Source organism: Rhinoraja longicauda, chromosome 1 (assembly GCF_053455715.1).
Source record: "Rhinoraja longicauda isolate Sanriku21f chromosome 1, sRhiLon1.1, whole genome shotgun sequence".
Classification (NCBI taxonomy): domain Eukaryota; kingdom Metazoa; phylum Chordata; class Chondrichthyes; order Rajiformes; family Arhynchobatidae; genus Rhinoraja; species Rhinoraja longicauda.
This window is the reverse complement of record NC_135953.1, coordinates 43840656-43854004: the sequence shown is the minus strand read 5'-3', so window position 1 is coordinate 43854004 and position 13349 is coordinate 43840656. Positions and strand designations below refer to the sequence as shown.

At 41.6% G+C, this 13349-nt stretch overlaps 1 protein-coding gene across 1 annotated transcript in view; it reads right to left on the bottom strand.

Moving 5' to 3' along the window:
• LOC144596895 (putative phospholipid-transporting ATPase IM) overlaps window positions 1-13349 on the bottom strand; it is a 161046-nt gene that overhangs the window by 49914 nt on the left and 97783 nt on the right. The window contains exons 15-17 of the mRNA XM_078406142.1: window positions 4834-5022; window positions 4616-4731; window positions 3331-3495 (exon numbers count right to left, since the gene is read on the bottom strand). Of these exons, the coding sequence (XP_078262268.1) occupies window positions 3331-3495; window positions 4616-4731; window positions 4834-5022 (470 nt within the window). The remainder of the gene's footprint in view (window positions 1-3330; window positions 3496-4615; window positions 4732-4833; window positions 5023-13349) is intronic.

The following is a 13349-nucleotide window of genomic DNA, read 5'->3' as shown; positions in this document are numbered from 1 at the left end:
TCATGAGGGGAATGAATAGGGTGAATGCAGTTACATGGATAGGAAAGATTTGGAGGGATGGGGCCAAACGCAGCCAGGTGGGACTAGTGTAGATGGGGCATCTTGGTCAACATGGGCAAGTTGGGCCGAAAGGCCTGTTTCTGTGCTGTATGACTCTTTGACTTTATGACCAAGTATATTAATGCAAAAGCCAAGAAGGCACGGCATGTGTGCAGTGACTCTTACAAACTTCCATAGATGCACCATAGAAAGCATACTGTCAGTTGCTTCACAGCTTGTTTTGAGAACAGCTCTGCCCAAGACTGTAAGAAATTGCAGGGTGTTGTAGATGTTGCCCAATTCACTGGCTGGATGGTAAGTGGCGATGGAAGGTTGCTTTTCAGACTGGAGGGCCATGGCTAGAGGAGTGCCTCAAGGATCAGTGCTAGGCACATTGGTGTTTGTCAACTATATTAATGATTTAGAAGATAATGTACAAGACAGTTAGTGAGTTTTTAGATGACACTAAAATAGGTAGTATCATAGATAGTGCAGAAGGTTATTAAGAACCACAGCAGGATCTTGATAGACTGGACAAGTGGTCTGAGAAATGACAGATGGAGTTTAATTCAAAGTGATGGGTGTTGTATTTTGAGAACTCAAATCAGTGAATGTTAGGGTTCTGCGAAGTGTGTAGAACAGGGGAAATGTCTCCGTGTCCTATGACTCTATGACTAAATTTCTCTCCTCGTACCATAAACCTGTTTTCTCCAGTTCTAGACACTTCTACCCTGGGAAAACACCCCTGATTATCTGTTCTCTCAATCCCCCATTATCATTTAAAAAACATCTACTAAGGTCACCCCTCAGTCTCTTACGTTCCAGTGAGAATAAACTATCCAACTGATGCCCGGAATTGGCTACCTGTTCTATGGGGAAAAAACATGTCTAATGGAGCTTGAAAGTATGAGATATGACTAAATTGAAACAGATTCTGAGTAGAATTAAGATAGAGACACAAGGAACCGCGGGTGCTGGAATCTTGAGCAAAATACAAAGTGCTGGAGGAACTCAAAGGGTCAGGCAGCATCTATGGAGGGTATGGACAGATGATGTTTTGGTACAGGGCCCTTTTTCAGTCCCATTGAATCAGTCTGTAGAGGGGTCCTGACCCAAAATGGTGCCAGTGCATCCCTCCACAGATGCCACCCAACCCACTGCATTCCTTCAGGATTTTGTGTTTTGCCTGAATAGATTGAATAAGCTGGACGTGGAGAAATGTGTCTTTATGGGAGAATCAAGTACTACGAGTTATTGTTTTAAATAAGGAGTCATGCATTTAAGATAGAGGTGAGGCATTGTGTTTTATTTTAGAAGGGTCATGACGGGTGTAAGACTTTGAATATTTTTAAGTCAGAGAGAGGTAGATTTTTAATAAGCAAAAGGGTGATAAGTTACCTGTTGATGATGGGAATATTGAGTTATTATTACATCAGAGAGGCACAAGAGGCTGCAGATGCCTGAGATGCTTTTACCCAGAGTAGGGGAATCAAGGATCAGCGGGCATAGGTTTAAGATGAGGGGGGGAAAGATTTAATAGGAACCTGAGGAGCAACTGTTTTACATAAAGGGTGGTCGGTATATGGAACAAGCTACCTGAGGGGATAGTTGAAGCAGGCACTATCACAACATTTAAAAAACATTTGGATAGGTACTTGGACATAATAGGTTTAGAAGGATGTGGCTCAAATGCAGTAGGTAAAACTAGCATAGATGGAGCATATGAGTTAGTGTGGGCAAGTTGGGCCAAAGGGCCTGGTTCTACGTTGAATGGCTCTATGCTAGAATTTATAGCAAACAAAAGAGAGCTGCTGCAGGAACTCAGCAGGCTGGTAACAACTGTGGCGAGAAACAGATAGGAACACATGTCTGCAGATGTAGGAATCCATAGCAAAAAAAGGCTATGATCAAAAGATTACACTTGTTACAATCAAATTAGTCACAATCACACTAACAATGCAAGCTCAAGGGATCAAGTGGTCTCCTTCTAAAGTTATATAAGGTAGGTAATGCAAGATACATATTATTTCGGTATCATGAGGGCAATCCAAATTTGAGGAAGGATATTCTTGCTATTGAGGGCGTGCAGCGTAGGTTTACTAGGTTAATTCCCGGAATGGCGGGACTGTCATATGTTGAAAGACTGGAGTGACTAGGCTTGTATACACTGGAATTTAGAAGGATGAGAGGAGATCTTATCGAAACGTATAAGATTATTAAGGGGTTGGACACATTAGAGGCAGGAAACATGTTCCCAATGTTGGGGGAGTCCAGAACAAGGGGCCACAGTTTAAGAATAAGGGGTAGGCCATTTAGAACTGAGATGAGGAAAAACTTTTTCAGTCAGTGAGTTGTGAATCTGTGGAATTCTCTGCCTCCGAAGGCAGTGGAGGCCAATTCTCTGAATGCATTCAAGAGAGAGCCAGATAGAGCTCTTAAGGATAGCGGAGTCAGGGGGTATGGGGAGAAGGCAGGAACGGGGTACTGATTGAGAATGATCAGCCATGATCACATTGAATGATGGTGCTGGCTCGAAGGGCCGAATGGCCTCCTCCTGCACCTATTGTCTATTGTCTATTAATCTATGGAATGAAATATGGATCTTGAGAAATTTTGTTGAGAATTATTGAGTTGGAGTGCGAGATGCAGTCACTGGGATAAGTTAGCAATGGAGGGAACTGTCTGAGCAGACTGAAGGTAACCTTACTAGTAATGGTTTAAATTGAGTTAGTGGTCAAGGGCAAGTGGATGTAACTGGAATTCAGGCAGATAAGTAAAGTACAAATGCATTGGTGGATCAGCCCTAGTCTGGCATTGTATCAGCAGATATGAGATACTTCTTTTTGCTTTGACCTTATATAAAATGTTGTCAGTTGGATGAGCAAATTTTGATGACACTATTGTATGAAGAACTGCTGACATTGATCGGTTTAACTGTATTGTTACCAAGAATAGGAATCAAATATTACAAAAGGACATATGAAAAAAGGCAGATTTTACACTTCTGCAGAAATAATCTTTGGTTCTTTCAAATAATATACAACTAATCAAATATTGACCAAATGTTTCATAAAGTTGTAAATTATGACTGAATAAAATCAGCTTGCTTTCAGCATAATGACATGAAACAAAATGCAAAATATATTAGGATACTTTCATATTTGGTTCATAATAAGAAACCTTTCAAAACAAGATAAATGATACCTGATAAATATGCATTTAATAAATATAAAAATTAGGCATCTTACAATCTGCTGAATGCAATAATGCTCATGATATTAAGTTGCTTACAGTTAAATCATTTTCAATTTCTTCATATATCTTAAACAGTAGTTCATCCCGGTTTTCTAATGCAATACTTGCTTCATGATACCGCTTTTGCCAGTCTTTGAAGTAATTTTCGTCTAACCGTTTATATGCCAGGGCTAGAGTGCGTAAACCGTCACCTGCAAATTCCTACAAATAAAATGTTATGCTTTACGCATTATCTAAGGATTATATACTTCAATACAAAAATAACAAATAAATAATTCAATATTATTTATTTTATGTGTGAATGGTTAAAGGTTGCAGCAAAGTAAATAATTGGTAATTAGTGATTAGTAATTAGTGATCTTTTGACATTAAAAATGTGTCAAAAATAACACACGGCAGATCTCTTTCATATGTCCTGATAAATTCCCAATTTCCAAACACATGAAATAGCAACAGTATAATTTTCTTACAAAAATGTTGGCACTGCAGTCAGTAGTGAAAAAAGGCACTCATAACTTACTTTGAAGAAAGCTGCTCGTCACAATGTTGCAATTTCCACAGTGTACTTCACTTTTCCAACAACATGTCATTTTTTGCGATGCCCATGTCAACTGTTGAATTTATCTATACGAATCCCATTTATCTGCATTTGGTCCAGGGCCTACTATTCCTTGGGAATTCAAGATGGGATAGGAGGGACAAGGCTGCGGTCAGAATGGGTGGGTGGGGTTTGAAAGAAATAGAGTTGGTAGGTCTGGGAGTTAGTGGAGCAGACAAAATGTGTAGGAAGGAACTGCAGATGCTTGTTTAAACCAATGAGGACTGGCCCTCATTAACTATCAATGATGCAAAATTTGACCGCACAATTTAGACCTGCTTCGGATTGATTGGTGCATGTTGAGTGTCGTTCAAATGTAAAGTTGTTTGATGTCACTGCACATGCTCTGTAGTCTCTACAAGTCAGCCTAAAATATCTGGTAGAGGCTGCTGGAATGACATGCTGCTGAGTACCTGATCCCTAATTTTTGCAGTTAAATGCACAAGAGCATATATCAGATAGTCTCACCGTTATTCTAATTGCAAATTCTGGACCACCATTAAATTAACTTGAATTGAATATGAAAGGATTTCTTTGCACCTAACATTTGTTAATTGCTTGGAATTATTAACAAGAGCCAATGGAGAAAATGATCCTTACTAGATTTGAATTTTGAGAAAATTAATACATTTATTTGTTTTGGGGGATTGTGAAGTCCAGCATATTAAGATGTTTGGCTCAACATTTTTACACATTTAACAGAATATCAGTATCATTACTTACATCAAGATGTTCAGTGGTTATATCTTTTAAATGTTGAGATGAAGAATTTAGTCTCTCAAATACAATAGTGTCAGCTCCCTTACAGTACAAATACAGATTCTTGTCAGGACCTCGAACTATGTAGCAAAATAAATTGAATTCCATTGAATATATAAATGTCAATATGATGGTATATAATCATTAAAAATTAAAAACAATTTTAGGTAAAACAGACTCACCTATTACAGACATCCTTTTCCTCACATTATCAAAATCCAGAATAGAAAGCAATTCATAGAGCTTAGATTCATCCATTTCAACCACTGTTATTGTTTCGGGAGTACGGGATTGGAAAATAAAGCCAAAATTTCTTGCTGCGGTGACAAGTGCACCTTCATCTGGAGATTGAGCCTGATACACAAGGTCACCTATTCAAAAAAAAAGAGGCTGTAAATCTGGATATCTCAGAGATAACTATTTGCAGCACCAACATGGAAAAGTGTTTTAAATTTGAGTAACTGCAAACAAACCAATTTTGATTTAATTTACAAAACACCAAAACTAAAATATAATAAAACCATAGTATTTCTTTTAAACGGAAATATGCAACTGCATCAATTGGCATTTTGAATGTACATTATGTACAACCTGCAGTTCTTATGCAGGTAATGCCACAGTATTATTAGATAGTGAGTTCTAGAATTTAGTCCCAAATATGATGGACACAGCAATCTGTTTGCAGGTTATTGTGGGATTTAGATGGGAACTTGCAAGTGATGGCCACTTAATTTCACGGATAAGTAGTTTTGTTGGATAATATCATTGCCTGAAACTTGCATGCCCTTAACCAGTTTATGCCTAAACATAGTCCAATGTTGTGCCATGAAGGTAGTCTATTTATATGAAGATATGCTAATGTAATTAACCATTGAATAATTATTTGTGCACATGCCCATTTCTAAACTTATGATGACTATGATGACTTATTGTTTTGTTACTGTGAGCTATAGTGAGATACAGTGAAAAACATTTGTTTTGTGGGCTCTCCAAGTAAATCATACCATATTTAAGTTCATTAGATCATGCAAAAGAGGCAATAAACAGAGTGCAGAGTAGTGTTATGTAGACAAAGTGCAGATAAAGAAAAGGCACCAAGTACCGCATCGATTTGAATTGCCAATTGGGATTTCATCCATAGCATATGAGAGATCCATTTCTGCGTCTGCTAAACAATAGGGAAGAAGCTGTTCTTGAATCTCAGGGAAAGTGCTTGAATGCGTACGATACTTGGGTCAAGAACATTGCGGGAGAACAGCTGAATTGATGCCATGCTAATGAAAAAAAATTGACTTCTATTAATCACAATCATCTTTCTTTTTACAAGGTCAAATATCACCAGGTGGCGCCGTCAGCGATGGCTGCCTCGCCAACGGTCTGTCTGTCTTTTCGTCTTTTTTGTTATTTTTAGTGTATTTTAAAAAGTTTGGGTTAATGTTCTTTGGTTTGTTTTATGTGTGGGGTGGGGGAGGGGGGAGGGGGTCGGGGGATTTTTTTTTTCAATCTCTTACCTTGCCAGAGATGCGATTGTTTTCCGGATCGTTTCTCTAGTCGCTCTGTGGCCTAACATCATGGAGCTGGTGGCCTTGCTCAAGACTGACTTTGAGCCCCACTGCAGGGCCATGGACAGACCATCGGTGCCTGCGATCCCTTACCTGGGATCGACGCTCCAACTGCGGCCTGCCGATTTCAACATTGAGGAGCTCCAAAGTCGCAGGAGGTTCGACTAGCCCCGACCCGGGGTCCGATCGCTTGGCGCGGGGGAGCTGAGATGCCCCCGATACGGGACCTTGATCACCCCGACGTGGAGGGCCTGACCGCCAGCTATGGGAGCCAAGATCGTCCCATCAACGGAAGGCTCGAGGCCCCCGAACGCGGGAGAACAAAGAAGGGATGAGATTGAACTTTTTTTCGCCTTCCATCACAGTGAGAAATGTGGAAGAGTCACTGTGGTGGATGTTTATGTTAAAATGTATTTTGTGTGTCTTGTTGCTTTTTATTGGTATGACTGTGTGGCAAGTCAAATTCCTCGTATGTTGCAAAACATACTTGGCTAATAAAGTATGATTATGATTATTATTATGATATTCTTTTAGGTTCATACTCATGCTTATTGTCTCCATGAACAGGTCCAAATCTCATTTATTTCACTTCATGTAATTATAGAGAGTCATAGTCACAGAGCCATACACAGTTGAAACAGGCCCTTCAGCTCAACTTACCCAAGCTGACCAATATGCCCACCTACACTAGTCCCACCTGCTGGTGTTTGGTCTGTATCCCTCTAAAACCTTCCTATACGTACCTGTCCAAATGTATTTTAAATGTTGTTATAGTACCTGCCTAAACCACGTCCTCCCGCAGCTCAATAAATTTGCCCACCACCCTCTGTGTAAAATGTTTGCCCCTCAGGTTCCTATTAAATCTTTAGCCACTCAATTTAAATTTCTGTCCTCTGATTCTTGATTCCCCTATTCTAGGTAAAATACCTAAGTGTGTTCACCTGATCAATCACCTCATGATCTAAAATACTTCTGAGATCACCTCTCAGCCTCAAGCACTCCAAGGAATAAAGTCCTCGCCTGCCCAACCTCTTCCTGTACCTCAGCCCCTTATGTCCTAGCAAGATTGACATAAATCCTCACTGCACTCTTTCGAGCTTAACAACTTCCTTCCTAGAGCAGGGTTACCAAAAATGAACACAATACTCCAAGTGTGGTCTCACCAATATCTTGTATAAATGTAATATAACATATAGAAACACGGAATAGCAGATATGAGTTTACAAAAAAAGACACAAAATGGGTCGTACAGCATCTCGGGATAACATTGAGAGGTGACAATTCAGGGGGGGGGGGGGGGGGGCCTTCTGACATAACAGCCCAAGTTCTACACTCAGTACCCTGTCTGATGAAGGCCAAAGTACCAAAATCCTTTTTGATCATCCTAATTACTAGTGATGCTACTTTCGAGGAACCATGTACCTGCACTCCTAAATCCCTCTGCTCCACAACACTCCTAATGGTACCTTTCACTGTGAAGGTCCTGCCCTGAGAGGAAGGTTAAACCAGGAATGTCAGTGTTGCAGTTGAACAAAGGGGACTATGAAGGCATGAAAGAGGAGCTAGCCAAGCTCAAATGGAAAGGGATCCTAGCAGGAATGACGGTGGAACAGCAATAGCAGGAATTTCTGGGCATAATCCAGAAGATGCAGGATTATTTCATTCCAAAGAGGAAGAAAGATTCTAAGGGGAGTAAGAGGCAACAGTGGCTGACAAGGGAAGTTAGAGATGGAATAAGACTAAAAGAAAAGATGTATAACACAGCAAAGAATAGTGGGAAGCCAGAGGCACAGGAAACCTTCAAAGAACAACAGAAGATAGCAAAAAGGGCAATACGGGCTGAAAAGATGAAGTACGAAGCAAAGCTGGCCAAGAATATAAATAAGGACAGTAAAAGCTTGTTTAGGTATGTTAAGAGAAAAAGATTAGTAAAGACAAATGTGGGTCCCTTGAAAGTAGAAACGGGTGAAATTATTATGGAAATGGCGGAAGAGTTGAACAGGTACATCGGATCTGTCTTCACTAAGGAAGACACAAACAATCTCCCAGATGTACTTGTGGACAGAGGATCAAGGGAGACAGAGGAACTGAAATAAATTTTCATTAGGCGAGAAATAGTATTGGGTAGACTGATGGGACTGAAGGCTGATAAATTCCCAGGGCCTGATGGTCTGCATCCCAGGGTACTCAAGGAGGTGGCTCAAGTAATCGTGGAAGCATTGGTGATCATTTTCCAATGTTCAATAGATTCAGGATCACTTCTTGTGGATTGGAGGGTAGCTAATGTTATCCCACTTTTCAAGAAAGGAGCGAGAGAGAAAACGGGGAATTACAGACCAGTTAGCCTGACATCGGTGGTGGGGAAGATGCTGGAATCAATTATTAAAGAGGTAATAATGGTGCATTTGGATAGCGGTAAAAGGATTGGTCCAAGTCAGCATGGATTTATGAAGGGGACATCCTGCTTGACTAATCTTCTGGAATTTTTTGAGGATGTGACAAGTAAAATGGATGAAGGAGAGCCAGTGGCTGTAGTGTATCTAGACTTTCAGAAAGCCTTTGATAAGGTACCACACGAGAGGTTGGTGAGCAGAATTAGAGCACATGGTAGTGGGGGTAGGGTATTGACATAGATAGAGAATTGTTTGGCAGACAGGAAGCAAAGAGTAGGAATAAACGAGTCCTTTTCAGAATGGCAGGCAGTGGAGAGTGGAATGCCGCAAAGGTTGGTGCTGGGGCCGCAACTATTTACAATATATATTCATGATTTGGATGATGGAATTAGAAGTAACACTAGCAAGTTTGTGGATGACACAAAGCTGGGTGGCAGTGTGAACTGCGAAGAGGATGTTAGGAGGTTGCAGGGTGACTTGGACAGGTTGAGTGAGTGGGCAGATGCATGATAATATTGATAAATGTGAGGTTATCCACTTAGGCGGCAAAAATAAGGAGGCAGATTATTATCGCAATGGTGTCAGATGAGGTCAAGTGAAAGTGCAACGAGACCTTGGTGTCCTTGTACACCAGTCACTGAAAGTAAGTGAGCAGGTACAGCAGGCAATGAAAAAAGCTAATGGCATGCTGGCCTTCATAACGAAAGGATTTGAGTACAGGAGCAAAGAAGTCCTTCTGCAGTTGTATAGGGCCCTGGTGAGACCACATCTGTAGTATTGTGTGCAGTTTTGGTCTCCTAATTTGAGGAAGGACGTCCTTGCTATTGAGGCAGTGCAGTGTAGGTTCACGAGGTTAATATCTGGGATGGAGGAACTGTCATATGAGGAAAGATTGGAAAGACTAGGCTTGTATTCACTGGAGTTTAGAAAGATGAGAGGGGATCTGAAAGAGACGTATAACATTATAAAAGGACTAGACAAGCTAGATGCAGGAAAAATGGTCCCAATGTTGAACCAGGGGACACAGTCTAAGAATAAAGGGGAGGCCATTTAAAACTGAGGTGAAGAAACTTTTTCACCCAGAGAGTTGTGAATTTGTGGAATTCTCAGCCACAAAAGGCAGTGGAGGCCAATTCACTGGATGGATTTAAAAGAGAGTTAAATAGAGCTCTAGGGGCTAGTGGAATCAAGGGATATGGGGAGAAGGCAAACACAGGTTACTGATTGTAGTAATCAGCCATGATCACAATGAACGGCGGTTCTGGCTCAAAAGGCCAAATGGCCTCCTCCTGCACCATTTTTCTATGTTTCTATGTTTAACTTCCCAAAATGTAAAACCTTTATCTACATTAAACATTCCTCAGCGCTCTTGGCCAAGTGATCTTCTTGTAGTTTTTGATAACCACCTTCAACATCTACAATACCACCCACTTTCGTGTCATCTGCAAACTTACTAATTATGCCTTCTATATTCTGATCAAAATCGTTGAAAAAAACCACAAACAGCAATAGGCCTCACAGCATTCCTTGAGCCAAACCATTAGTCAGTGGCATAGAGTCTGAAAAACAACCTTCCACCTTCAGCCTCTGCTTCCTTCCGTGAAGTCACTTCACTATCCAGTCGGGTAGCTCTCCCTGGATCCCTTGTGATCTAATCTTCCAGAATAGCCTACCAAGCGGAACCTAATCAAATTCCTTGCTGAAGTCAATGTGGACTGGGAACGTGGCCGGAGGCCTTTATCGAGGCGCCGCGGTCTCGATGCCTCCCGGATTGCCGCGCAGAAGCTTGGGTCGGGGCCCGGCTGGGGACTCACGGGTAGAAGCCCGGGACAGGCGACGCAGCCGACAGAGGCAGCGGCTGGGTCCCGGGTCGGCACTACGGAGGCGTGAAGTGGGGCATTGACAGCGGCGAGGCCTCGGCGGCGGCAGCGGTGAAACCCCACGACGATGGGGTCTCGGCGGTGATGTAGCCTCGCAGTGGCGGCGATGCCTCACGGGTCGATCCACGGTCGACGGTCGATGAGAGCGTGGAGGAACCCGGGGGGGAGGGGAAGAACAATGGAGGACCCGGCGTGAGGGGACTGCCGTGAGGGAGGAGGTGGGGGGGAGAACAATGGACAATAGGAGGTCGGGGGGCAAAGGACAGTGGGGACCTAGCATGGGGGAACTGCTGGGGGAGGAGGCGGGGGAGAAAAGGGGGAGCCGTTGTGCTTTGTAACTTTGTCAGCGCCATAGGTGGCCGCTATTTGTATACATTGTGTATGCAAGCAAAGAATCTCATTGTGTCTAGTCACATGTGACAATAAAGTATTCCTATTCCTTTTCCTATTGACAACTTCTATGGCTTTGCCCTCATCAACCATTTTGCATACCTCTTCAAAAAACTCAGATTCATAAGACCCGATCGCTATGTGCAGAACCATGCTGACTGCCCAATCAGCCCTTGCCTATCCAAATGCATATATATATGACCCCTCAGAATCCTCTCCATGAACCTGCCTACCACAGATGTTAGGCTCTCTGGTCCATAGTTCCCAGGCTTTTCCTTGTAACCCTTCCTAAATAGAAGTACAGCATTAGCCACCCTCCAGTCTTCTAGCACCTCCCCAGTCTCTATTGATCATTCACATATCATTGCAGAGTCCTTGGATATATTTGATCATTCCCGGGAGATTTATCTACCTCCATACACCTTGAGACGTACAGCATCATATGGACCATAATACTCATGTCTTTCTCCATGGTAAAAACAGAGGAGAAATTTTCATTGAGGATCTTGCCCATCTCCACACAGACATGACTGCTTTGGTGTCCAAGAGGCCATATTCTCTCTTTAGTTAACCTCTTTACCTTCATTCACATAACGTTTATTTGAATTTCTCTTAATATTATTTCCCGGAGCTCCTCAGTTCCCACTTGTTCCATGCCTCTTTCTTTTTCCTGACCAGAGCCTCAATTTCTCTCAACATTTAGTGCACTTCAGACACACTGCTGCACACCAATCTGAGAACATGTCATCATGGCCTGGTTCGATAACTTAAACACTTTGTTGACAAATACTCTATTGACCTTCTGCACACTGACTGGTTGCATGAAAACCTGTTTCGGCAACGCAAGCACGCAGCAATAAATGAGATTGCAGAAAATGGTAGACACTGCCTGGTCCATCACAGGTAGACCTCCCCACCATCGAAGGGTTCATTAGATGGTGTACTCAAAAAGGCACCCAATATCATCATCAAAGACCATATCACCCTGGGCACTCTCTCATTTTGCTTTCATCAGCAGAAAGAAGGTACAGAAGCCTGAAAAAGATGATCCCCAGGTTCAAGAATTGTTTCTTCACAGCAACCATCAGTCTCTTGAACACTATGAAATGCAACCTTGGCATCTATGAACTGCTTTGGCTAGTGTCTGGTTGCACTCCAGATTTTGGTTTTTACACTACTAAGGCAACCTCGTATGATGGTTGTTAAGTTATTGAAGCTTTTTGATTATTGTATATTATCTATGCATATTCCGTTTATGAGCCTGTTAAATTGCTGCAAGTAAAAAATTCAATGTTCTGTAATCACTACATCTGACAATTAAACACTTGATTCTCTTGACTCCTGATCTACAAGAAAGGCAGCTAATACTAGCAAAAGGTGGCCATACAACCCTGGCCATGCTGCAAACATTGGGAACAAGGGACTGGTGTGGAGAACTGTTACCTCCATACTCAAGAACAGCTTCTACTCATTAACCATTAGGCACACTCTCAGCAACAAACTATTATGGACTGTATAGGTTGCACTACAACTTTGTTTTACACTATTATTGGTATTCACATTGGTTTATTTTTGTCACATTTACCAAGATAAAGAAAAAAGTTTGTTTGCTTGCTATTCATCAAATCCTACAATACAAGAGTACAATTAAGCCATATGCAACTACAACAGGTTGCGTAAAAATAAAAATACCAGAGTGCAGTGTTAAGTTACAGAAAAATGCTACAGTTACAAAGAAAGTGCAGATGAAAAATGTGCAAGATCTTTGATGAGGTAGATTGGGAGATTAGGACAACACCTGACCTTATGTGAGGACTGTTCAGTAATCTGGTAACAATAGGGAAGAAGTTTATATTTAGCAACTAAAGTTATAACTATACACATTACTGGTGAGGCCACACCTATGCATGATTTGGTCCCCATATTTGAGAAAGCATTATTGAAAGTTTAGGTAGGCCAAAAGAGATTTCCTGAGTTTATTCCTGGGCTCTGAAGACTGTCCTGTAAAAGCAGCTAAGCAAATTATAGTTATAAGCCTGAGGGCTGATCTTATTAAAACATATGAGTTAATTGCGGGCATGACAGACTACATGTCGAGATGATTCCACTGGAAATTCTAATGAGGAGACATTGTCACTAGATGAGGGAACAGTCTTTTAAAAATGAGGTTTATGGGACTTTCTCACAGAGGGACGTGAATCTCTAGAATTCTATGCCCAAGAGGATTGTGGAGGTTGGATTGTTGGGATATTTAAAAAGAAGATACATTTTTTGAAAGATCAATGAACTGAGGCAACGGGGAACTAACTCAAAGCAATGAAGCCTGGGGCCGATCAGTCATGATTGTAATGAATAACAGGGCAGACTTGAGGAGCCATGTGGCCTACTCCTGTTGCTATTTTCTTATGTACTGTGCACAAATCATTGAAACGGGCAGTGAAGGTTGAAAAAGCGGTTCATATGATCAATACAA